This window comes from Phymastichus coffea, unplaced genomic scaffold (assembly GCF_024137745.1).
Source record: "Phymastichus coffea isolate CEN01 unplaced genomic scaffold, Cenicafe_Pcof_1.1 PCOF00043, whole genome shotgun sequence".
Taxonomy (NCBI): Eukaryota; Metazoa; Arthropoda; class Insecta; order Hymenoptera; family Eulophidae; genus Phymastichus; species Phymastichus coffea.
This window is the reverse complement of record NW_026706854.1, coordinates 752031-776390: the sequence shown is the minus strand read 5'-3', so window position 1 is coordinate 776390 and position 24360 is coordinate 752031. Positions and strand designations below refer to the sequence as shown.

The following is a 24360-nucleotide window of genomic DNA, read 5'->3' as shown; positions in this document are numbered from 1 at the left end:
CAGTATAATCAGATCTCTAAAACGGTATTCAATTTCTTGCTGACCTATTGAAAATTTACTTATTTACAAAGAATGTTGTGATTAAGTCCTCAAACGCAGTTATACGCGATCGAGATCAAATTACTCGAGACAGCACGTAATTAGTCGTATGCTTTTCGGATAGCTCACAATAAAATGCTCTCTTACGTGCAGCGCAGGAGGTAGAGAAATGTTAATGCTGTGGTGGCTAATCGTCGTCTAATTGCATTCCTAACCAAATCTCTCTCGTAATAAATAACCAGGGAAAGGAGATGTTTTCGGATGCTTCACCTCCCTCTCTCTCTCTCTCTCTCTCTCTCTCTCTATATATATATATATATATATATATATATATATATATATCTTTTTCTCTTGTGAAAGATTTTCTACCTGGAACGATCTGTATCTGGCTTCTTTCTTCAGAGGAAATCCTCGAGGAACGCACCTGCGCGCAGATTCTCTCTCGCCTTCCACCTTTTTTCTCAGTGGCCTGTCAGGAGCTGACAGCCGTGAGGTTTGAATAACGAGGGTTGCAGGAAGTTGGCGAGAAGAGCAAACACACGAGGAGGGATCACATCATAGGTCACCGCGCGATCTCTTCTCTTGTCTATAGACCATGGACAGAGATGCGTAACGCTTCTGTTTTGCTCGTGGCGGCTAATAATTGGCCCCCGTTGAAAAAAAAATAAGCAATTTACTCTACGCTAAACGTGCTAAATAATTATCGCAAATTCGTTCCAAGGTAACGAGCATATTAGCGAACGGAAGCTAAGCGCTGATTCAATTCAAATTCAGGACAGCGGCAGTCAGTGACAGAGAAAATCTCCAGCCAGGGACAGATGAATCTTTAATTGTGAATCACCAGCTCCGAAATGCAGGTGAAAGAAACGAATAAATAAAACGGAACGCGTGCAATCGAATCGTCATAAAAAAATAGAGATAAAAAAAGTTTTGTTGAAACAGAAAAAAATAGGTATCAGTGATCACGCTCGCGAGGCTGAATCACTCGAAAATCACGATGAAACCAATTAAGCCTGAAGAATATTTCGACGAAAACGCGAAAAAAGAGCGCGCAAGAGAGAGAGAGAGAGAGAGACTGCGTCTCGAGTGTCGAACACTATAAGAGAACGCACTAAGGGGAAGAGGGGAGTAGAGTACAGGCAGTCGCGGCAGCGGCGGCGCAGTGATCTCGGGCATAGCAGCCAGTAGCGAAAGAGCAGCGGTGCTGGTGGCAACGTGCGAGTTCCCTGAGCTCTTGTACATGTGACATAGAGAAGACCAACGAAGAGCCTCCGTGTGACACAGCCATGGATCGGAGCTCCAAATTCCTGGTGCGCAAGGTCATCATTGACTTTGTCTGCTTGTTTACGGGTAAGCTGCGAATCGACGATATTGTACACGGCAAAACAACAATAGCACGGACACCTTGCGCGCGCGCCCGTGGAGAGGGAGGCAATCACGCGCGCGCGCAATTTCAATTCTTGCCGCGTGAAATCGCCGCTGCCGTTGTGCACACACCGCGCGCGAGGCCAAAAGTAATCCATCGATCGCGCGCGCCTATAGTACTGCCCGGCGCGTTCCTTTTGCGCGTCCTTCCGCCGCGCGCTAGCTATGCGACCGCACTCGCTAGCGCGGCGCGCTGCGATTTACCCGGAAATCTGGCAGCACGACAAAAATGCGCGTGTGCGCGCGTGCGGCACAGCACGCGATTCGGCGAAACTGCACCGAGCGCAAGTTTTAGCGCGTTCGCGAGTCGCGAGTGCGATGCACTTTGGAGAGCTCGCCTATACGGTGGGCGCCTGTGTGTGCAGCGCGTTCGAACAATATTTGCACTGCGCTGAAATGAGTGTGCAGCCTAGACACAACAGCTCGCGCATGCCTTCGGGAATCCGGACGTTTTGGTAAAATTATGAGCGCTGGATACCCGCGAAGGGGAGAGACCGATGCCGAAAAGCCGCGAGAGGGGCGCGCGGCTATCGATTGCCACGGTTGACACAGTGAGTTGCCGGTGCCACGCGCGGCTTCTCGTCGTTCGGTACGCCTGACGCGCGCATATCCGAGCGTCGTTGCGATGCCCACCTGCGAGAATTGCACGGCGAGCGCGCTGCGTTTGTGCAACGCGCGCGCCAATCGATAAAAAGCGAGCGCCGAATCTTTCTTGGGCGCTGCACTTTTACGGCTGCTATGCTTTTAATGACAGTCTACCGAGAAACAGCCTGGTCGATAAACAGTCGTAGGCTGCACTCGGCGCACGATTATGTGCTGCTTTTCTTTCGTGGGCAGCAGACTGAAATTATGATTCTCATCCCGCGCTCCGAAATACTTTATTTTTTTCATTTTTCGGAGCTTGTTTTTCGCTCTCGCGAATGCGCTGGCGAGGTAGTTGTTTTGTAAGCGTGTAATTTCCAGACTTGTGATTACCTACTTGTTGTTAAACTTGTTTTTTTCTTTTTCTTTCTTTTGACGCTCGTCTTATTTTATTTTTAGATTGACAAACGTGTAAATCATTCCCGAGTACACAGATTATCGTTATTAATTAGCGAGACAAACAAATTGTCACCGAAGAACGCGACGAGACTTAATTGAAAACGTGCTTTTTTTTTTATACCGTCATTCGCAATACTAATTTCGACAGAAAGAAAATCACCGCAGTTTGCTAGGAAAAGATGAGAAGCGTGTCGGATATCGCCAGCTTATCAGCTGATACCAACGATGTAATGGCTCCCTCCCCCGGGAACACGTTGCAATAAAAAAAAAAAAATCGCTCGATCGCAGCGGTCGTCGGCGCGTTTCTTTCGGCCGCACGCGCGTATTTGCATCACAATGGGTTGGGCTCTGCGCATCTCGCTCGACTGACAAGCTAAGTGGACGAGCCCTCGTTTTCGTTTATTTGCCGGCGCGACGTCTTCTATTAACGTCCATGACGAATCGGAAGTGAGAACGTCTTGCTCGGGCGATCGCTTATCGGCAAATCGTTCAGTCGCTTTTCTTACTCGATATCTTTTGCAGATACGCGGTTTATCGACTCATCGCGAGAAATAACGACCTCGTCGCGGTTGTGAAGTACACCGCGCGAGTGATGACGTGATCATTGCATCAACCTTGCATTGCCAAATCTACGCAGATGACGTAACTTACCTGTACGCGATATACTCGTGATTGGAATGCAAATGTCGCGCGCGCGAGTTGAATTGGGTTGGGTTTTGTCATTGTTTATGCGGCCGATTTGCCGACCGCCGATGCACATGAAATGTTTGGCAATGACTTTTGCAGTCGCGCGCTACGAGAAGTGATTTACGCGACAGGCGTTTCGACAATTCAGGAGAGAAATATTAAAGCCGCGAAAGCGAAGGAAGTCCAAGTAAATGCATGTCAGCATGCGACCGCAGACTGCGACGGCTGAAAAATGAGCGGCAGCGTGAATCGATCGCAACCCCCCTGCGAACGCCTAAAAAATGCACAGGTCGATGAGTCACATAAACCATAAAGCGCGCCGTGCAACGTAATCAGCTGGGAGAGCCCGATCAAAATTCGTAATTGCATAATGCGTTTGTTTGGTCTGCAGTTGGTATCACGATACTGATGTTCTTCTTGTTCGGTAAGCCGTATCAACGTGGTTTCTTCTGCAACGACGAGTCGCTCATGCATCCCTTCAAGGAGTCTACGGTCACCAGTCCCATGCTCTACGTTATTGGCTTGTTTCTACCCATTTGCACGGTGAGTCAGTCAAAACGCGAGCACATTGCTTGGCGCTCAGTTGGCGTGCGAGTCGAACCATGTGCGTGTCTCTGATTTTTTTTTTCTATTGCTCGAGTGGATAATGCAGGCAAGGCCGCCACTTATATTTGGAAGATTCTGCATGGATTGATTACTGTTGTATAACAGAATATCACGTTTTTGAGATGGAAACGTCAACGATGTTCATTCGATACGACGATAATTATGAAATTCGATACGACGGAGATCGTTCAATAATAATAACAGTATCTCCGGTACCTTGGCCGTTTCTCTTGAAATCGAAATCTTGATTAATAGAATTTTAATTAATTGATAAAACAGGCAAATCTCAGTCGGGTTGTCCAATCGGAGATAAGTGAAAAAATTAGCTGTTCCTTTTCGATGGCACGGCAAATCCTCGAAATTATCTCTCCGAAGCAATCGCCGTACATGAAAAGCGTTTTAATCGACGACACTCGGACTGCGCAAAAATATTGTCTTCACACGGTATAAACGCACCGACGAACAAACAAGCAGGCGAGCGCAGTACAAAAGACCGTCCAATGGAAAAGCAATCGATTAACATTGTCCGTATAAATGATTCATGGTCACAGCCGCGCTATTACCGGTTCTTCCGCGTGCCTCTCTCTATCTCTCTTTTTCAATCTTTCATTCCGCCTCGCTCTCCGAAAAAGTCGAGAAAAATCTCTAAACTCTCGCCCGTTATTTTTATTTCCTCGCTCGTCGCACTCGCGCGCGTAAATTAGTCTCGAATGATCGAAGCCAAAGACGCTTGGACGTTCGAACTCTGGCCTGCGTACGTGGCAGGTGCAGGGAATGCAGCCAATCTCGACGCCTCGTCGATAACGCAATTTTCGCCACCTTTCCAGATGATCGTTTTCGAGTACCAGCACTCCAAGCGCATGCCCGAGAGAAAGTCTTTGGTGATGTTTGGCGTGAACTTGCCTGCCTGGGTGCCCATGGCGTACGCTAAGGTAAAGGATTCAGTGTTATCGCTGCCTTTGTGCGCCGACCGAACAGGCGCGTACGTAAAGGCTGGAAATCAAGTTTCAAGGGTTTCCTTTTGTTAACGAATTAGCCCCGATGAAACCTGATTTGCCGCGAGAGAGACAGACGTGTCGGGGTATAATACGCGCTCGCTTACTCTTTTGTTGCCGCCTCACGCGCTGATTTATACGCCGTGAACACGCCGGGAATTCCACGCGCTGTGTGCATTTACCTGCTTTCTTTTTTTTCCACGGGCATCGTCAGAGTGGTTATTATTTTCTCTCTCGGTCGACACTCTGAATGAAGTTGTGCCTCAACGTCCACGCGCGCACAAACACGCACACACAGGCGTGAGAGTTTTATTTTCCAACGACACCGAATAGTCGATGTATGAGACGGATCGAACTAATTGTCGGGGGGGGGGGGGGGGGGGAAGCAACACATCTGTACAAAAAAATTCTTCGGCATTCGTGTAACTTGCTTTGCGCCGAGGTGCACCGGTTGTCTAACGAAATTACAGAGGAAAAGAATCGTTCTGGAACAAGACAATGTAATTATCGGTAGGAACAATCGTTGCGCCGTCATTATTTACAATTTGATATGATTTCTGTCGATTACTCGACAAGAACGTAAACTACAAATCAAATGAGAATGTAAAGCGCTCAAGTGAAAAGCAAGTAGTAAACATGGCGACAAGTCAGACAACCCTAAGTCACACAAAGAACTTTGATCCCAATCCCCCGGTAATGCCGTCACATTTATATATACACACGCAGGTATCGCTGTGTGCCTGTGTTTGCCGTGATAAATTACGTACTCCGATATCTTATCTACTTTTGCGAGAGAGAAAGACGGCCACGCTTTGTTACGCAACAAACGCATTTGAATTTGGCTGCGCATCATGACATTCAAAGCGTATGCGCTTTGAGTGCAATATACCGAGGCATCTGCATAATATCGGTGACTCGCTAATGATCATCGTCCCCGTTTTATGGGAGCGGAAATAATTGATCGCTCTCGTGTTTCATTTGTCATGACGCGTTGATTTATATCAGTCGCTTCACCTCTTCGCTGCCAATGTTTAATTCGCGGTACCATCGGTCGAATGCGATTGACGCGCGCACGCGACGTCCATTGGATCGTCGATTACACAAATGTTCAGATGATAATTCATCGGGGTTGTCGCAGTGGTCTGCGGCAAATGAAATGGAATCTTCGCGCTCGACGAAGCCCGCAGAGCGAAGAATCCGCGGTGTCGTGGCCGCGGGGCGAAAGTGTCATCACGTAACGCGGTACACGTCAGCGCTCATCCACGCGCAGCTCATCGCACCCAATTACCATCGCCGTTGATGTCGTCGCTCGGTCATCCTGCGCGTGGGCTGTATTGTATACGTATGGTACACAATGTATCGATTTCAGATCGGAATCTTTGGTTTCGGGGCTGCGGTGACGGTCTTGACGACCGACATTGCCAAGTATACGGTTGGCCGGCTGCGACCACATTTCCTGACAAAGTGCAAGCCCCAGATCGATTGTAACTTACCAGAAAACATGCACCGGTACATCGAGGACTTCAGCTGCGATCCTACCGTGCCTGCCAGATATCTAAAGGAGCTCAGGTGGGTTTTCCAAGCCTCGCGCGAACCGCGATGCTTGCCTCGAGGACGGGACTTATTTACGAGCGCCTGGCTCCATTTTTGTGCTGCAGATTCTTATCGCGAGTCGCGAACGAACCAGGAATTTCTCGCCAATGATACAGTCGCCACGGAGATCTGCTTGATTAATTTTTTTCTCTGTGTACATATATGTATGGATACGTTAAATTTTGTTTCTCGCGTGCGTAATATAACTTCACTTTTTCTTTCCTCTTAGCCGTCTCTTTCTTCTTCAAGGCAATATCGCGCGCGCACGTGTCCATGTTTTTTATACTTAAAGTGTGGCTATGCCACCACTTTGTAACGACAGATAAAACTTTTTTTTCTCGTTCACTTCGAGAGTAGATTGTACATTAAGTTTTTTTCGAGCAAAAATAAGAAAAAATACAAGAGAAATACCGTTGTGATATGCCGTTATTAAAAATAATTCCGAGCGGAATTGTTTACTTTTTATTTTGTTACATTGAAATTCAATGAAATCAATTACGCCAGGCGTGACAATACCAGCGATTCCGGAAATTGTAAAACATTCGCGATGACGATCGCCTTGCTGCTTTTCGAAAGCATTCACGAGAAACACGCGTGCGAAAAAAATAAGTGTCTCACGCCGATGTATACAATAACAGAGCATTCGTGCAAATGAAAATCGTGACATTGACAGGCGTGCAAAAACTTATAATTGCCGCGCGCGTGCAAGTGAAAGTATGCGTCTGGTAACGTCGAGTAAAAATACAACTTCCTCTCCGCCGCAGATAAGCTGATTGATAAAAAAACGAGAGGAACTTAACTAGTCGAAACCACTTATCAGCGACAGGTGGCGAAACTCGCGTGGGTTCGATTCACGTGGTAATTTGTTGCCGGCACTGAATATGCCCACCGTTCAGAGCTGTCGTATACGCTTGCGGCTCATCGCCCACGCGAACCCCGTGATTTTAACTCGGTTATCGTGTTTAAATGCATACCCATTGAGTTTTTCAATGATAAAGCTATTTGCGACGGGCTAATTAAATTGTCGCTCGGGAGCTTTCGTCGTTCACCAATTTATTGCCGTCTGAAATCACGCGGTGCACTCGTTTGTAGCGAGCATTTTCTTTGTCGTCACTTTTTCCGCTAGTGGTTTGGGAAACTGTTCGATAATTGGCGTAATTGAATCTTTCGTCGGGCTTGATTATTCAATGTACAAGCTCTGTAGACCTGACACACGCATCCTGCTCTTTTTCAAAGCAAATATTTTACTTTGGACAAAGTCAACGTAACATAATATCGGAAATGATTAGTCGAAAATATAGCGATCAATGAATGAGAGTGAAACGATTCGACAAGCCAGCTACTATATACGGCACGGACAAAAGCAATGATTCACTATATACATAGGACAAAATAAAAGATTATTCGAATGTACTATAAATTTTTATCTTTCAAGCAATAAAAAGAAAAAATCCTCTTATAGCCAGCGTCAGAAAAGAAAAAAATTGGTGCGATTTCCAGTAATGCGATCCGCTTTTGTCTGCTGCGTCCCCATAAAAGCCCACAAGACGAGGCTTATATCTGTCTAACCCCTCGCGTCGTTATTCTCGCAGTGGCAGTGGATCGTTCAATGCAGCACCACGCGCACTCGCGTAAGGGCGAGAGAAAGCTGCATCTGTCGCATCATATGCATTATTCCTTACCTTTCTCCTGCTGCTATATATAGCTCAGGCGATATAATACTGGAACAGTGGGCCTCATTCATTCCCGACGCAGGCCGCTGCCGCGCGCACTTTGATTCTTCCCTTTTGGCGAGCATTGTTTCTCCGCGAAAGAAAAAAAATGTCTGTAACAATCTTGGAGCGCACCCCGGCGGACCAGGAGGCAACGAGAGCGATATCTGTTTTTTTTCCTTCCCGAGTGTCTCTCACACAAGCCACCTACGCACTTTGCCTGCGCGTGTGAACGGATGGAGCTAGGTTTCTTTCTTTTTTTATGTTTTTTTCATCTTTTTTTAATTTTTTTGTTGCCGTCTCGCGGACCTCGACTCGCGTCGCGCACATGCTTCCGATTTCTATGAACGTTACGTGTATATTTTACGTTCGCGCGTTTCTCTTTTTGCAGGCTGTCCTTCCCGTCGGGCCATTCGTCCTTCTCGGCTTACACCATGATCTACTTGGCGGTAAGTTTTATGCAATGCCTGCTCGAGAGCGGTTCGATCGCCACGCAGACTTACATCGCGCTATGATCACGAATCACACGCAAATTGCAGCTGTACCTGCAGCTGAGAATGACGTGGAGAGGAAGCAAGTTACTCAGGCATTTCCTACAATTCCTGTGCATAATGATGGCTTGGTTCACGGCAATGACCCGTATTTCTAACTACAAGCATCACTGGGGTGACGTACTTGCTGGTTGTTTGATCGGCGCCGCAGTCGCACTAATCACGGTAAGAGAAAGAGACATTGATTTTTGCGTGCTTTCAATTTGCGACTGTGCCTGTCGCGTTCAGTGCGCGACCTATAACGTTCAACCGGAGTTCAGTAGGGAACGAGTATTGAATTTTCCTTTCCTGTGATTGCTTGTTTTCTTTTATTTTATTGTCACGTTTGAAATGGAGTCACTGAAAGCCCTTTTGTACTGCGCGAGAGGCCTTACATTCACTGCGTCGATTCATTGGTATTATTCAGCCGCAAGTTTTATCTTGATTTGAATGTGTTTATTTGTTGCACTTAAAGGTCAGACGTTTAATGAAATTGTCACGTATAATAGCCAAGGCAAGAAAAGTGCGTTGAATTTTCTTTTATTGCAAGTACACTCTTAAAGAAACCGGTATTTATTTATACTTTCACGAAGATCAAACGAGTGAATAGTTTTGTACATAAAATTGCTCGGGAATCGCACACATGCTTACCAATGTATAAAAATTGTAACAACAACATTTCAACTACACGATGTTTTCGTTCTACCGCGTGCGTATCGTGAGCGATATCACACTTGGCATTGTACAAACATTTATTCAGCTTCGGTCGAGGAGGTTGACGAACGCATCTGCAAAGCTATTGTTTTGATATTAAAGTCGCGCAATAGAAAAGTGCGGAGTAACGATTAATTTTGCCTAATAGAGGTTAAATGTTGACAGGCGTTCGGGATAGCAGATTTGTTCAAGGAACGTCGTCAAGAGGTCAGATGTTGTCACCAATCCGAGGAGTCGTTGCACCAACAGCAGGAGCAGGCGAAGATCCGCGCGGATTACGAGCCCTCTGCGTCGCCGGACGCTACCCAGGTGAATAACGGCACGGGAAATCGCATCTGCTGACCTAACGAGCTCGCTCTCCGCTTATTGCCCGACATCGATGACGCCGACGTACCTGCCGACCCCTAAGACAACTCAACTATACGTCGCGTTATCGATATCTTTCTCCGTTTTGTTTCCGCAATTATCACTGTGTAGGGAAAAAAATACCTCTTGAAAAGAGAAAAAGATCTGTCGAGCTGGAGATAGAGAGAGCGATATTTATAATTTGTGAATGTTTCTTTTTGTGTAATCTGTGATTAATGTGTACATCCATTTTGCGAGAGACAGCAACCGACAATACTCCCGACCTTTTTTTATTCTCGAGTGCAAGTGTAATATCGACGTAAGTATTTATAGAGAACGTGAATCAGTAACACGCGAATTCGTCTGGACTTCGTCGCTTTGAACTCGACATTCCCCCTTAATGTACCCGTATGTCCGTATCAGTTTTTTATTTATATGTACATCACTCAGTGCTCGCGCGCGCGATTTCTCACGCGCAGACTTCAAAGTATTATCCAAGGATCGTATATCGATATACGGCTTAGCCTTACGGTTGTCTATTATTATAGAAATATTATTCACTGAAAAGTATTGCGAGGGAGTTGACCAAGCTCCTAGCGCTCTCCCTCTTTCGTTGTAATTTCCTTTTTAGCGCTCGCTCGCTTGCACGCGTACCACAGACGATGGTATATGTGTGTTGGCGAGTCATGCTCGATGACGAGGAATCCTTATTGAAAAATTGTCGGGCGTCCGGCGCGAGCGCGAACGTGAAGCGGCCTTATTCCGCTTTAAACTATCGTTGACCCCCTTGCTTGTTTAGTCACTTGCTTTCTGTACAAAGATTACCTTGACGCATTAATGGGTTTCATCGTCGTCGTCGAGAGAGAGAGAGAGAGAGAGAGAGAGAGAGCCAGAGCGCTATCAATACAACTTGCATTTCACTCTTAGTTCCTTATGGGCTAATTGAATTGTATATCTATATCTCGCACGATACGCCTGTGCAACCGAAGCACAGATATTTTATTATTATATTATTAGATATTTGCAATGTTTCTGTGTAATTACAAGTATTATACATACGTTGTACAATGATATGTTTCAGTAGTGATATAATGTGCGTATAGCGGGCAATTAATCATCAGCGCTAGTCTTGCTTTTTGTCGAGAATTCCATCAAGGAATTCACTCACATACATTGTAGTGTATCATTTTTCGTATCTATGCGTTTATGTATGTGTATATCGGTTTGTGTTTTTAAACGAAGCTATATTATTTAGCTTGACAATTTACACATGAATTCACGTAATAGAATTCAGCTCATTTGTTTCACCGATCATAAACGAACTATTTTATCTGCAAACAAATATGTGTCAAACTGTAACGTACTGCCCATATATTTCGCATAATTTAGTAGACGGGTGAATTTTCTTGCCACGTTTTTTTGGTTTCACGACTGAAACTTTTGAAGGTCTACGTAAAACAAATAATGTAAAGTAGCTTATATAACTGTGTGTCAATATTATATTTAAATTTATACTTGAAAACGCGTATTGTCATTATAAATTTGTTGGGAGTAATTTATTAAAAAGAGATCAATTTGTACAACGTGAAGCCAATCTCAACGGACCTAATTCTGAAGAGAATTGATAATAATGGAAATGATATTGTAATTTTTTTAAATCATTGCAATAAATAATAGAACCTATTTGTTTGCTTCTTTTTTTATGCTCCTCCTTGCTTATTTCAACGTATAAAGTGCTGAAAATATAATTTTGAATTTAGAATATTTATAATAAATGTATTTTAAATAAAATTTCAGATTGAATCGACACCGCTGAGAAGCGCTTCACCAGACTACGGAGGGGTTCATTTTTCCCACTCAGAAAATGGACGGAAAAGTCGATAAATCAGCATAATTTAGAAGCAATAATTTATAAAATTTGAAGTTTTTTTATATTGTATTAATTTTTGCAACAATGTGCATAATAAAGCAAGAATGAACTATTTTCGGTTGATTTGCATTTACCGCCATTGCTTTTGCCCAACATGGCTTACGTATATACATATATATATATTCTATTCCTGAATAATTGCTTCTTCCTCAAATCAGCTGTTTCAATATGTATGTATAGCTATGGTTGGTTGCATTACACAACCTATAATTAATTTATTATTATTTTTATAGATTAATGTATTGTCATGTCAATACAATTAGTAATTATAAAAGACAAGATAATTGAGTGATATTCTTGAACAAAGGATTGCGATTATATTTGAGTTTTTTTAATACTCGTGAGAAGTGGTTATGTGATGAATAACATTCCTATCTTGGATCCATACCAGTTTAGCGGTGATTTAAGATTGTTGTACTTATGCGCAACATACAAAGTGCAAGTCCCTTCTACTTATTGAGTACTATTGCACTCTGTTTGATTCTTGTGGTTCAAATCAAACAAATTTATGACAATAAATTAAAGTACAACAGATATCTTGGCTATAAACAATTTGTGAGTATTCATGCAGCAATAAGTGGAGACTGAATGATTGATGAAAAGAGAGTTCAGAATGTCAGTGAACCATGATACAATTGATATATTGCAGATGCAGGAGATATCTACTGAGATGGTAGAAGTGGAAAAGTCTGTGAACAAGTCTAATGACTATGTTCATCGATTGAATGAAGCATTACAGCGGCATAATGAAAAAAAGCACAAAAATGTTTCCTTGTCAAAGTTCTTTCTACTTTCATAATTTTTAACAAGGTAACTTATCAATTTATTATGTTACTTCGTAAAAAATTATCTAATAACAGTTAAATTAGTTAAAAAGTCAAGTATATATCAAACTATACATTAATGTGCAACATAGAGCTAATAATGTAAAAACAAAATATTAATCATAGAAATTATCCAAAGCCATGCATTGAAGATTGTTTTTATCTCCTTCTAAAGGCTCTAGTACACCGTTTGGTGAACATAGCCAAGGATCATGAGTCCTTTTCTGCCAATCCATAAGCTTCTGTTTGAGTTCTTCAAATATTGGCTATTTATAAAAATTCAATATTAATTATTTCATAAATTAAAACTATGAATTGCAGAAGATATCAATATACTTACTTCCACAGATTTCTTTGTAGCGATATTATTTAACTCTTCAGGGTCGTACTTTAAGTCATACATTTCCCATTCAGGTCTATAGTAGTAGTTTTTCAAATCAGTCTTGTACCACCGCAAAGATTCATTTAAACGCGTTCTGTTTAATAAATCCTGTTGAGAAAAAATACATTATTTTACTTTGAGACAATTGATTTTCATAGTTCATTAAAAGGTGTGTATTAACTTGGAATGTTGAAGATATATAAAAGTCTTGATCGATGGGGAATGGCATCTTGTAATTCAAGTTGTGAATCAATTTATATTTCTTGGTTCTAATAGCCCTCATTGGGTAATACATTGTTACTTCATGATGGGTTTGACTTGCAAAGACAGCAGTTGTATTATCCTCATTAGGTTCTAAAAAAAAAAAGAATTTTAAACATCCAACCGTGCATGCTATTCTGATTAACGATTTACCTTTCTCTAATAAAGGTAACAATGACTTTCCAGTGAGAGTTGCAAGGTACTTGCTGACTTTTCTATCAGCTGTTAAACCATACCAATCTAACAGAGTTGGTGTAATGTCTAACAATGAAGTCATACTGTAAGTGGCCTGGTTGTGCCTTGACTTGTGATGTGGCGATGATATAATCAGTGGCTCGGCCATGCCTGCAAGTGATACGATTTACGAATCGAAACGACAGCAAATGGCAGTTAATATCTTTCCAATCGACTTACCAGGATCATAAAGATTTGTTCTGCCACTAGTGAAGGGAATGCCATTGTCCGACGTGTAAATCACCAGTGTGTCCTCTTTCACCCCGGCGTTCTCCAGTTCTTTCAATACCAATCCAATACCTGCGAGTCCATGAATTTTCAATTTGTCTGTATTTCTTTTCCGACAAAATCGTTGTAATAATATTTACCCTGATCAAGACGTGACATTGTGGTATACTGAGCAGCGATATCTCTACGAGCTGCCTCAGTATCCTGAACGTGATAGGGCAGTTTGACTTGTTCCCACTGATAGTAGATTGGATTCCAGTCAGGTATCGTGCCCATACCAGGTTGACCGTTGCCAAATCGTTCGCAAAAGCTACCGTATTGCGGATTGCTGTGGCCACAACGGTGAGGATCGTGGAACGCCACGTACAAGAAGAAGGGCCTATAACGTTGGATCTCCTTTGAGAACGTTTTTTTTTCTTTTTGCCTTTTGAAAGCTCGTTAGTTCTCTAAATAGCTAATTTTTTTGAGTGCATGTTTAAGTTGAAAATTCAATAATTCATTCTATGAATAGGTTTGACGTATTGTAGATTGGTCGATGAAATCCCATTGAAAGTTCATGTTATTATTAACGCGTAAAGTTTTGAGATAATGTGCATTCACCTTTGAAATTTATTTCCATTCGTTAATGAAAATAATATTTGGAATTATGGATTATCCTCTGAAATAATAATGAAATAAAAAACGAGTAACTAGATGACGCCTTCAATCATAATTAAATATTTATCGGATATAAGTTACGAATGTGGCTGAATTTGGAATTTGATAATTGAATTTATTAACGCATTTTGTCAGTTTGCTTTCGTCAATGAAAATACGATTCCGTAAAAATACCAAACTCATCAGCTGTCAAAGCGCTCAAGCGTTATTGAAAATTGCGGTTTAGCTTTCCTCTAATTACAACGACGGAAAAAAGAAATTTATTGTGCATTCTAACGACTCTGCTGTATAGTATTTAAGTGAATGAGAAAAAATAACCACGAGTCATTGCTCTTTTTTCTCGTGAAAAAGTTCGTTCAACCAAGCACAGCAGCAAAAAATACCTACTGGCTGGTATTTTGCGAGAGGAATTCCCGAACGAGCATCTTGATCCTGGTGATGTTGCGACCGACCTGGAGTGTCGATTCATTTTCCTCGGTGTGCGCGAAATCGAACGGATAAGCTTTGTTCGGGCCAATGTGCTTTTTGCCAATGATACCTTCGAGCAGACGTAAAAAGAGTATTTGTGAAACAGTCACGGCCGGGCGAGATGAGCAAAAAATCGACTTTCGCTCGGTTTACCTGTGCGGATACTTTTCTGCCTTAAGATCTTAGGTAGGCTCTGCGTGCTGTCGAACGAATTGAAGTGATGGTATTTGTGATGTAGTCCGTACATGCCATTCTGATGGCTCGGCTGGCCACTCAGCAAGGATGCTCGGCTGGAAAGATTTTTTTTTCGTTCGCTATCGTTAGATTGACGTTTTGACGAATGGTTGCGTACCTAGGGGAGCAGCTGCTAACAGAAGTGTAGGCGTTGTTGAAGATCAAGCCGTCTTTGGCTAAGGCATCGAGGTTCGGCGTCTGGCATACTTTGTTCAGGTAGGAGCGCATCTCGAAGCCGGCATCGTCAGCTGCCAATCAAATCGTTTCAATGATAATCGTTTCTCTAACCCACGTCAAGACCTTCGTGCTCCAAGGCGAAAAAGGCAAAATTTTCAACAAGGACGCGTTTTCATTTCTTTTTACAGTCTCTTTAAAATTTTTTATGGCAACTATACGTTGCGGTAGCTGTTTATTTTCCATTCAGTGCGTTGAAACAAGTTTTTTTTTTGCCGCCATTCAAAGTACGTTGACTGCGTCTTTCTGCGACAGCAACATTCGTTCGTTTTGAAATCCTTAAAGGTCATTGGCTATATCGTTGCACCTTGATCGTTATTCCGCCACTAATACCTTCTAATTAATTTGCATGACTTTCGCCAGACGTTACGGTAAAAAGAAGCAACGCGCGTAAAGACAATCGAGATTATATATTTACGCATCTCCATCGCATTGATAACCGTAGTCTTTTCGGTATTGTTTAGCCGGACTGTATCGACGTGCAGTTAGTTTTGCATATATATTTTTCCTAGAAAGTGCAGCTGCAGCAATTAAGAAGTGAAAGCTCACGCGAAGATGCGGCAGAGAGTACAGAATTCGACAGAATCGGTCGAACATAATCGAGACAGTATTTTGAAAAAAGCTGTCCCTTGCCTCCCCCGCAACTTGCGCAGCATCCGTAGTAAGATAAAAAAAAAACAAAGTGAAAGGAGAAAACAAAAAAAAAAGAGAAAACGGTAAATGGAAAAGGGAAGGACTCACCCAGTAACAGGATGGCATTTTTGGGCCTGCCAGTGGTTTTTGCGAGCGCAAGTCCCCGGCCGACAGTCAAAAGCAACAGTAAAAACGCGCGCATCGTCGCTTCTCGCAGGAACGCAGCGGCAACTGTGCTCCGTGCGCGTCGCTCATCAGCTACGGGCTGCTCGTGTTATTTTGGCGCTGCAGTCGAAGCCGAGTCCACGTTTACACTGCCTGTATAAAGTCTCTCCCGGCGCTTTCCTTGTCGCGCCTACAAACACATCAAATTGTGAGCGTTGCTTCGTCCCTTTCACGTCGTTTTCCCTGGTTGTTTTTTTTTTCTTTCGTTCCGTTCGTTTTTCTTTCTGCCCGTTCTCCTCTGCTGGGTGTGCGTGTGCGAGGACAAGTGAGGTGAGCACATACACGTACGAAGCGTGTAACGGGGTCGATCGATGGGCGTTGTCGTGCGCGTGTGCGTGCGAGAATACGCGTACGTGTTGCTCAAGGAGCAGAAGAGATTGGGTTTTTCATTCGAGGAGACGGGACGGCGCGTGTAAATGTTGCGCTCGTACGCAGTGGCAAGTGGAGCGAGTTTGCACGGGTTGCCGGCAAGTGTAGAAAAGCGACACGTGACTGTTTATTCTCGCGCCAAAGCTCGCGTGATTTCTTCAAAGGCCGCTGCCATACTCTGTAATCGTCGTGCGTTTCCTTCGGAGAATATTAATTTCTAATTGAAGCTCGCGCCGAAGCAATTTTCAAGCTCGTTGCGTCACTACGGTCTGCGCCTGCAGCTCTGCTAATGCACAATATTGACAATCGACTCGCTTACGTTTGATCTCTCGTTGCAGCTTCGTCCTAACTCCGCAGATCATGTCGAAGAAGATCATTTGCTTGTTCGACGTCGACGGCACGCTGACCGAGCCGCAACAGGTGGGTATTTATTTATAAGCTTGTCATTTCTGCCTAAAAACACTGTTTAATCTGTTTTAATCGATGTACTTTGCGCGTTAGATTATCTCGCAAAGCCTGGATCAATATATTCAGGATGAGTTGTCGAAGCTGTTCGACGTGGCTGTTGTCGGTGGCTCGGACTTTGCAAAAATCAAACGTCAACTTGGAGACAACGTTTTGAAGAAGTACAGCTACGTTTTCGCCGAAAATGGACTGATTGCTTATAAGGATGGCACCAAGCTTCCTACGGAGGTAAATCTCTCAATTACATCCGACTAATTGTATTTCATACGTCTTGCTGCATTACAGAAGTAAATAGGCTGTAATTATTGTCTATGTGCAAACATACAGCAAGATCTTGTTTAGGTCGTTAGACGATAAAGCTTTCAATGGCTAAATGCTCTGCGACCAACAACAAATTTTCATTTAATCAGAACTGCAGGTTTCATCCTCTTTACTTTAATTAGCAAATGGCGTTGTCAAAATTTTACGTCGTTCGATTATCTGTGTTGTGATTGTTTTTGCCCAGGACTTTCAAAGCTCGCCGATGTTACGCAACAAATTTTTCATTTGAACTTTGCAGACTATTCAAAGCATATTAGGAGAAGAGACACTTCAAGAATTCATCAACTTCGCTCTGCTCTACATATCCAAGCTACAATTGCCTTTCAAGCGAGGAACCTTCATCGAATTCCGAACGGGGATAGTGAACATCTCTCCCGTCGGTCGTAATTGCACGCACGAGGAGCGCTTGCAGTTCTATGAATACGACAACGAACATCATGTGCGAGAAAAGTTTATTCAAGCTCTGAAGAAAGAATTTCCAAATTTAGCCCTTACCTATAGCATAGGTAAACCTTTTGGATTAATAAAGTTTCTGAATGTCTGCATTTGTTGATCGATCGCGTTCTAAAGACCAGTGCTAGAGATCAGCCGAATTCAATTTTCTCGGCAATTCGGTTTCGCTTGTGCAGGGAAATTGCATTATAAATCACTTATTGACATTCCAATTTAAGCAAAACCAATTTACGTGGTAACCACAGCAATTATCGGGATTACATGTGATCACGGATGATTCCGTTAAGACAGTATAATTTTGCTTACTTGAAATTCACGTAAAAGATATTAATTGATCATCACGAGTACAATTATGAAGAATTTTAATGGATTTGCAGTTCTCTATAATGTTGCTAACCGGCACTGCTTTATCATCAATGCATTAAAAATGAAAATTAATTTCAGGTGGACAAATTTCATTCGATGTTTTCCCGAACGGTTGGGACAAAACGTACTGTTTACGTCACATCCAAGGTTACGAAGAGATCCACTTCTTTGGCGATAAAACGTTAGAGGGTGGCAACGACTACGAAATATACGAGAGCGATTTGACTGTAGGTCATCGAGTAAACGGTCCGGATGATACCTTGAAGCAACTTAAAGTACTGGTCAATCTTATCGATGAAAAACGAGGCAAAGAGCAGCTAAATGTACCTATGCAATGCGTTTAATTAAAATGTCATTGAATATTTTATAGAACTTTCGACTGCTGACGAGTCAAATCTGCTCAAAGAAATAATTGACATTGAATACATTCATCTAAATCTGTTTAAAATAATAAGATAGCAATTTTTTAGTCCGTTGATTTAAAAAACAAAATATATGAATAGAAAAACTTAGACTGTTAGTACTGTTTGTTGAAAACTACTACAGTGTACTACGGAGTTTTGGTACTTTTTAGCCTTTTCCATGTAATTAATTGATGTGTTATTCTTTGATGGTTATTCTATTTACAGAACTATTAATATTTCGCAATTAACGATGTCATTTGATACTTTTCTTACGTATACCTGATTTTTTTCTTAAGGAAATAGGTACGTGAATTTTAAATCTGAAGGGTTATTTGAAAGTTTCTTAAAGCATATTTTTTCCGTTGTCTGAAAATTTACCTTGATAGATTTTTATTTTCATAGAACAACGATACAGTTGCCAAGGTAATTCTATTAATGTTATGTGATTTCTACATTGCATTTGTATATAAAGATAGATTTATAAAATATTACTCGGATCCGTTTGTTTCCAATGTTATCGTCGTTGCTCAACATTCCTTATGCTCTGAATGTGATTTAAATTGACAGGACATATTAAACACTCGTTGATTACCATATTGCATACCAATTGTAACACAATAATTTAGCTGATACATAGTTACAATAAAAGAAACGAGATGAAACAAAATAGAAATCTGTCTAGCTTATCACTTTAATGCCATAATAAAACATGAAATAAACAATTACTTGTTATAACATAATCAGGCATATCAAAACAAAACGATTAACGTGTAAATGACATAAATACGAAAATATCATTTGTCTTATTCTCTATAAATACCAGAAGATTACCGGCACTCGTTATATCGCTATATTGGCCCCACTTACCAAAACGTTATACAAACTAAAGGATCTGTTAGTGGATCTTACTTTTGTAACAATGACAATATAATAATAATAATAATCATAAAAAAACTTAACAATTCTAGGCGTAAAAAAGTCTACAAAAAAAAAGGAAAGCGCGAGGAAAGCCTTTAGGGGTGTCACAGCCCTCGGTAAACAGGTACACGTTTTGCAGCGAACGCAGCCAAACCTTCCAGTCGGTCCTCCGTATCCAGTAGCTGAGCGTAGCATTGTTTCTCTATTTCCAGGCCATCATCTATTGGTACCTCAATTCCCTTTGAGATTGCCACTTTTGCCAGTCTATGGAAATAAAAAAACAATGGATTAGTTACGTGCTGGCCTTGACGAGCTGATTTGATTTGTATGGATCTGAATTTTTTTCTCGGATTCATTCTTTTTGCAGGACAGTATCATTCATTTGATTGTTCATTTGGATATATAAAATCATGGAGTAATGAGTTTTAGGACGTTCTAGAAATACATTGTCCCTCAGCAGCTCGTCAACGCGAATTTTTCCATTTAAACGTCACTGAATTATCGTAAAATGTTAATTTTTATGTAATAAAAGGGAGTGCAATATTCATTCATATCTTGTCAATGTATTTACTTGAAACTCAATTTGGGTCAACCTAATTAAACGTCTAGATTTGCAATAATTTAATTTTAACACATATGCAATGAAAATCACTAGCCAATTACACGTATAATTGTTATATATTGAATTTGATATGTGGCTGAAGTTATTGGAATGAACTTTCAACGGTTGTGATTATCGCGGCGATAGTTTGATTAGAGTGCAACCTAATCCAGCTGTGATCATCATTACAAACGTCATTGTTGACCGCGAATCAGGGGAATTAACATATCGCATGTTTATATGCATGAGTCCGCTAAATACGGACAAGATGAATATCTAACAAGGAGATTGCGATTTTTCTTTAACGCAGTTTGAAAAGCCTCGCATCGAGCTGATTGTATACCATTCCCAGAGCGATAACGTCGCGAGCCGTTCGACGCTTGTTTTTTTGTAATTTTTTTTTCATTGTTGCAGTCGTATCAACGCTGCATGACATTCGCCTGAAAACGCGGCGGATCGGATAGAGCTCGCGCGCATTATCATCGGAATTCCAGGCTCTGATCGGCCTCGAAATTGTCAGTCTCACGTGCGCCGTCGACTGTCATCGCGAAACGCAGCGGCGAGCCTGGGCTTTTTGGCAGGACGCGCGACCCGATCGTTTGCGGCCATAAGCGTAAATCATGAGGTGCCCGCGCGGTATCACGCGAGCGCAGCGGCGCGCTATATACAACCGTAATGCGGCCGAAGCCGCGCCAGAGATAGGGCGCGACGTCGCGTGTTCGCGTGGCCTGATTCGGCTTGCTCAATATGTGCGTACGCGATAGGCATTATTATAATCCGTATAGAGGCGCGCGTACACGCGCCGGCGCTCAGTCTACGGTAATTAGCCGGCGGCGTGCACAGAACTAGAGAGCCCGCGAGATGCTTTGCGCGATGCCGTCCAGTCTCAGCTTGCTCCTGCAGACGAGATCGCGATCCTGGAAAGATAGGACGAGCGTCGCTCGGCGCGACCCTCAATCTTCGCTCAACGGGAGAAAGCGGCGAATTCTAATTTGGGTCTAAGCTCGCGTCGGGCGCATCCTCGTGCCGAGCACAAAGTCGCTTCTTTGTCTGTCTGTCGCTCGTTGACAGCTTATTTGCGCTTCTCGGCTCGCACTTGTCAATACAAAAATGTCAGTCACTCGGCCGTCAGTCGAAAGCACGATACTCACTTAACGCCGATGGGCCCATTAGGAAGTATCTCGCGAGCGATCTGCAAAGCCTGTTGATAAGCTGCGTCGCCGTCCTTGTTCTGCTCGACCACGCGATTAACCAGACCCATCTGCTGAGCCTCGCGGCCGTCCACAACTTTGGCCGTGAATATCATCTCCTTGGCAATGGCCGGACCGACGATTCTCGGAAGTCTCTGGGTGCCACCGGCGCCGGGTATGATCGCCAACTTGGTCTCGACCAGACCCAGCTTGGAATCGGCCGCGGCGGTGCGTATGTCGCAAGCCAAGGCCATTTCCAAGCCGCCGCCGAGAGCGTGGCCGTCGAGGGCGGCGATCACCGGCGCGGACAAGTTCTCGATGTCGCGCATCAGTCCGCGAATCGAGCTGACGAACTGGCCGACCTCCTCGGGCTCCATTTTCACACGCTCGCGCAAGTCCGCGCCGGCGCAGAAGACCTTGGGTACTAGGCTGCGGACGATCAGCACTCGCACCTTCTTGTCTCGCTCGATGTTGCTCACCGCCTCGGCCATCCGGCGAAGCAGGCTCTTGCTCAAGGAGTTGCGGGCTTCGCCGCGGTTCAGGCCCAGCACGGCGATGCCGTTGTCCTTGCCGTCCAGGTACCTGACGATCAGCTCCCGCGATTCGTCTTTCACCGGGTGCGGCTGAGCTTGGGTCGACAGCGCGCGGATCATTAGGCCGGCTACCCGAGCCAATCTGCCGCTCCTTAGGATCAGCTGCACCATCCTGGATTGCGGGGATTTGCGCAGATGTGCAACGTCTATACGCGCCAACGACGCTCGGCTGATTGATTCACTTGGTGCACAGCGCTGCTCTCACCTGCGACTGGAGTTCCCTTTTTAATTTGCCGGACTCGCGAGCGCGGACCAGAGAGGAATCTCGAGGCTCGCGCGACGACGTTGCTGCTATTTCGCTCTCGCGCGCGTCGTAATTCACAGCGTAATATTTCCGATAATTGAATAAGTGGAAAAAGAAAATGGGATAATTGGAAAAAGAAAAAACGACAAGGAATTATCAGGACGTGTGTGAATTACGTGACACGCGGATACGCGCGCGCGGTTTGTTTAGTGCACCTGTGTTTGAAGAACGACCGAGTGCAAACAATAGGATGACGATCGATCGAATCTGTGAAAAAAAAATCGACGGCGATGATAAACATTTCTCTATGTATTTCCGATAACGCGTAGCAACTTCTTTCTCGTTTTCTCTTTCCATTCAGATATTAGCGTTGAGATAAGGATACATTTGAATATACTATTAGAAATGATAAAAGTTTTGAAATAAAATTTCAAAATTAACGCGGAATCTTCCTTGTGTTGAGAAGATAAAAACATTTTTTTTTCAGTTCTCGCGGGAGTTTTTAAAATACAGAAACACCGAAACATAAGTTTATGTGCATAATTATCCTGAAATTTTCCTTGATTAGCGCTTTAAATGTTCACACGTACAGGTACCAGTGAAGCCTAAACGATGCGTAGTACCGCTCGAATGTCACGAGTCAGCATTCAAGAACATATATATTTAAAATTCCACGAGAGAAAGCTTTTAGCACTGGCTGAATTCGGAGAGAGTTTGGTGCTCGTGCAGCGTACGCGAAAAAGCACTCGACTGCTGCGCGAAAACGCGAACAAAGCGCCGAGTAATTGCCAATTTATTGTAGAGCGTCGGAAGGAGAACGAACAGAAGAAAACAACTCAATCCGCATCAAGGCTAATGAAGGTGCGCGCAGTGCTGCATGAAATCAGCGCTCGATGCAGTCGACAGAGAGAGAGAGAGAGAAAGAGAGCTCCTTTTCTCTCTCTCTCTCTCTCTCTCTCTCTCATTTCTCCATCCGTTGCAAGGTAGCCTTGATCCTCGAGTTCACTCGCATCGAGAGCGTGGGTGTGGAGGCGAGGGGAAAATAAAACAGCGAACGGCAGAAAGCAAATGTCGAGAGGGCGTAAAGTAGCTAGCTACGTATATATCGGCGAATGGATGACTCGGCGAAAGAGAGGCGCGCGTGGTAAAACAAGTCGCGGTCGCGCGATTTTCAGAGCGGCCGTTGCCGCGCGCCGCCCAGGTGAGTTTGCACACGTGCCCTCCGCGCACCGGCAGCTAAAAGCTCAAGATCCAGCGCACTCGCGCGTGACTCGCGCGAAAAATATACCAGCGCGCGCGCGCGCGCGCATTCTCACACACTTGCACGCAGGACGTACGCGAATCAAACAAAAAAAAAACAAAAAAAAAAAACAAGATATAAACAGAAAAAATTAAAAAAAAGAGGGAAAAAAATGAAAGCTTTACGACGGCTCGTGCATATGCCTCGGCGAACTGGCTAATTTCCGAGGCCGCCGAGCGAGCGGCTATTTCGCTTTGCGCACACTGCAAGCGACGCCTATTTGACGTATAAGCAAACATCGATGCGAACGAACGTTGCGTCAGGCATGCGTGCTGTTTACAATGTCGTACGCGTATTCCGGCTCGATTCGTCAAAACGCGCCGCTCGGCAAAGTAAAACAAGATCGCACTCGCCAGCCGCGCGCTCCAGCCAAATCCTTTCACTCTTGTTTCGCCGCGCGACCGGAGAGATGCGAGTCAAGATCGCCGGCAAGACGCTCGCTTTCTGTTAAAATGTTGCCTTACTTACGTGCGATCGTTGCGACTAATAGATGCTCGTCGTCGTATCGCTAGATAGACAGATATGTGCGCGCGCGACGGAGAAAGTTTTTTTTTTTTTTTTTTCGTGCGCGTTTACGACGAAGGAGACGGACGCCGCGTTGCACGCGATCGGACCGACTCTTGACTGCGCTCGCCGCTGCCGCTTTTGTAATGGACTTTCTGAGAGAGAGAGAGAAAGAGAGAGAGAGAGAGAGAGAGAGAGAAGGGCGTTGCGCGCGTGTGTGTTTAAGTGCGAGTCAACGACGTGCTTTGCACGATCTTCTTCACTTATAGGCCCGTACCGTCTGCCGATCGCCCCGAGATCTATATGGATCTTGATCTGCTTAACCGGCTTACCGACTGCCGATTTCTGATATTCGCATTGTGCCAGCTGCAATTTGCGGTGAAGCCTATATGTAGGCGTTGAAGTAATTGCATTGCCGCGGGTCGTTGACTTTTAATGTAATGAATGTTATTCTTTTGTTCACGAAAATTATCCGGGGAATTTATTTTAAGAACTGCTTGTTCTAAAATACCCCCGGTCTTTCTTATGATTCCATTACCAAACGCATCAATTGTTATAGTAAATCTTCGAAACGAGTATATTAAAAAATGAGTTTTCAAAGCTCTTGCGCAAGTCAGCTTTCAACTCGGAAAAAA

At 43.7% G+C, this 24360-nt stretch overlaps 4 protein-coding genes across 7 annotated transcripts; 2 read left to right on the top strand and 2 right to left on the bottom strand.

Moving 5' to 3' along the window:
* Positions 1-1172: 1172 nt before the first annotated feature.
* Positions 1173-11666, top strand: LOC131664353 (putative phosphatidate phosphatase). Its single transcript, XM_058935371.1, has 8 exons — positions 1173-1389; positions 3584-3735; positions 4626-4730; positions 6163-6362; positions 8490-8547; positions 8638-8814; positions 9508-9651; positions 11485-11666. The coding sequence occupies exons 1-8, from the start codon at positions 1326-1328 to the stop codon at positions 11569-11571; spliced, it is 987 nt and encodes a 328-aa protein (XP_058791354.1). The 5' UTR covers positions 1173-1325; the 3' UTR covers positions 11572-11666.
* A 771-nt stretch (positions 11667-12437) lies between these two features.
* LOC131664352 (N-sulphoglucosamine sulphohydrolase) lies at positions 12438-16106 on the bottom strand. Its single transcript, XM_058935370.1, has 10 exons — positions 15881-16106; positions 15024-15153; positions 14825-14961; positions 14591-14741; positions 13687-13925; positions 13499-13618; positions 13238-13429; positions 13005-13177; positions 12782-12931; positions 12438-12707 (listed from the first exon to the last, which is right to left on the bottom strand). The coding sequence occupies exons 1-10, from the start codon at positions 15972-15974 to the stop codon at positions 12558-12560; spliced, it is 1536 nt and encodes a 511-aa protein (XP_058791353.1). The 5' UTR covers positions 15975-16106; the 3' UTR covers positions 12438-12557.
* LOC131664355 (uncharacterized) lies at positions 16063-18332 on the top strand. 3 transcript variants are annotated; one of them, XM_058935376.1, is made up of 5 exons: positions 16063-16145; positions 16705-16786; positions 16868-17059; positions 17391-17658; positions 18050-18332. In XM_058935376.1, exons 2-5 carry the CDS (start codon positions 16727-16729, stop codon positions 18313-18315), a joined length of 786 nt encoding a protein of 261 aa, XP_058791359.1. In that variant the 5' UTR covers positions 16063-16145; positions 16705-16726; the 3' UTR covers positions 18316-18332. The 3 variants fall into 3 exon arrangements, with proteins under 3 accessions (XP_058791359.1, XP_058791358.1, XP_058791360.1); XM_058935375.1 differs by having other exon boundaries at positions 16135-16267; XM_058935377.1 differs by lacking the exon at positions 16063-16145 and adding an exon at positions 16333-16633.
* Positions 18333-18383: 51 nt separating this feature from the next.
* LOC131664354 (methylglutaconyl-CoA hydratase, mitochondrial) lies at positions 18384-23860 on the bottom strand. 2 transcript variants are annotated; one of them, XM_058935372.1, is made up of 3 exons: positions 23690-23860; positions 21046-21888; positions 18384-19557 (listed from the first exon to the last, which is right to left on the bottom strand). In XM_058935372.1, exons 2-3 carry the CDS (start codon positions 21786-21788, stop codon positions 19398-19400), a joined length of 903 nt encoding a protein of 300 aa, XP_058791355.1. In that variant the 5' UTR covers positions 21789-21888; positions 23690-23860; the 3' UTR covers positions 18384-19397. The 2 variants fall into 2 exon arrangements, with proteins under 2 accessions (XP_058791355.1, XP_058791357.1); XM_058935374.1 differs by having other exon boundaries at positions 21046-21882.
* Between the last annotated feature and the right edge of the window lie 500 nt (positions 23861-24360).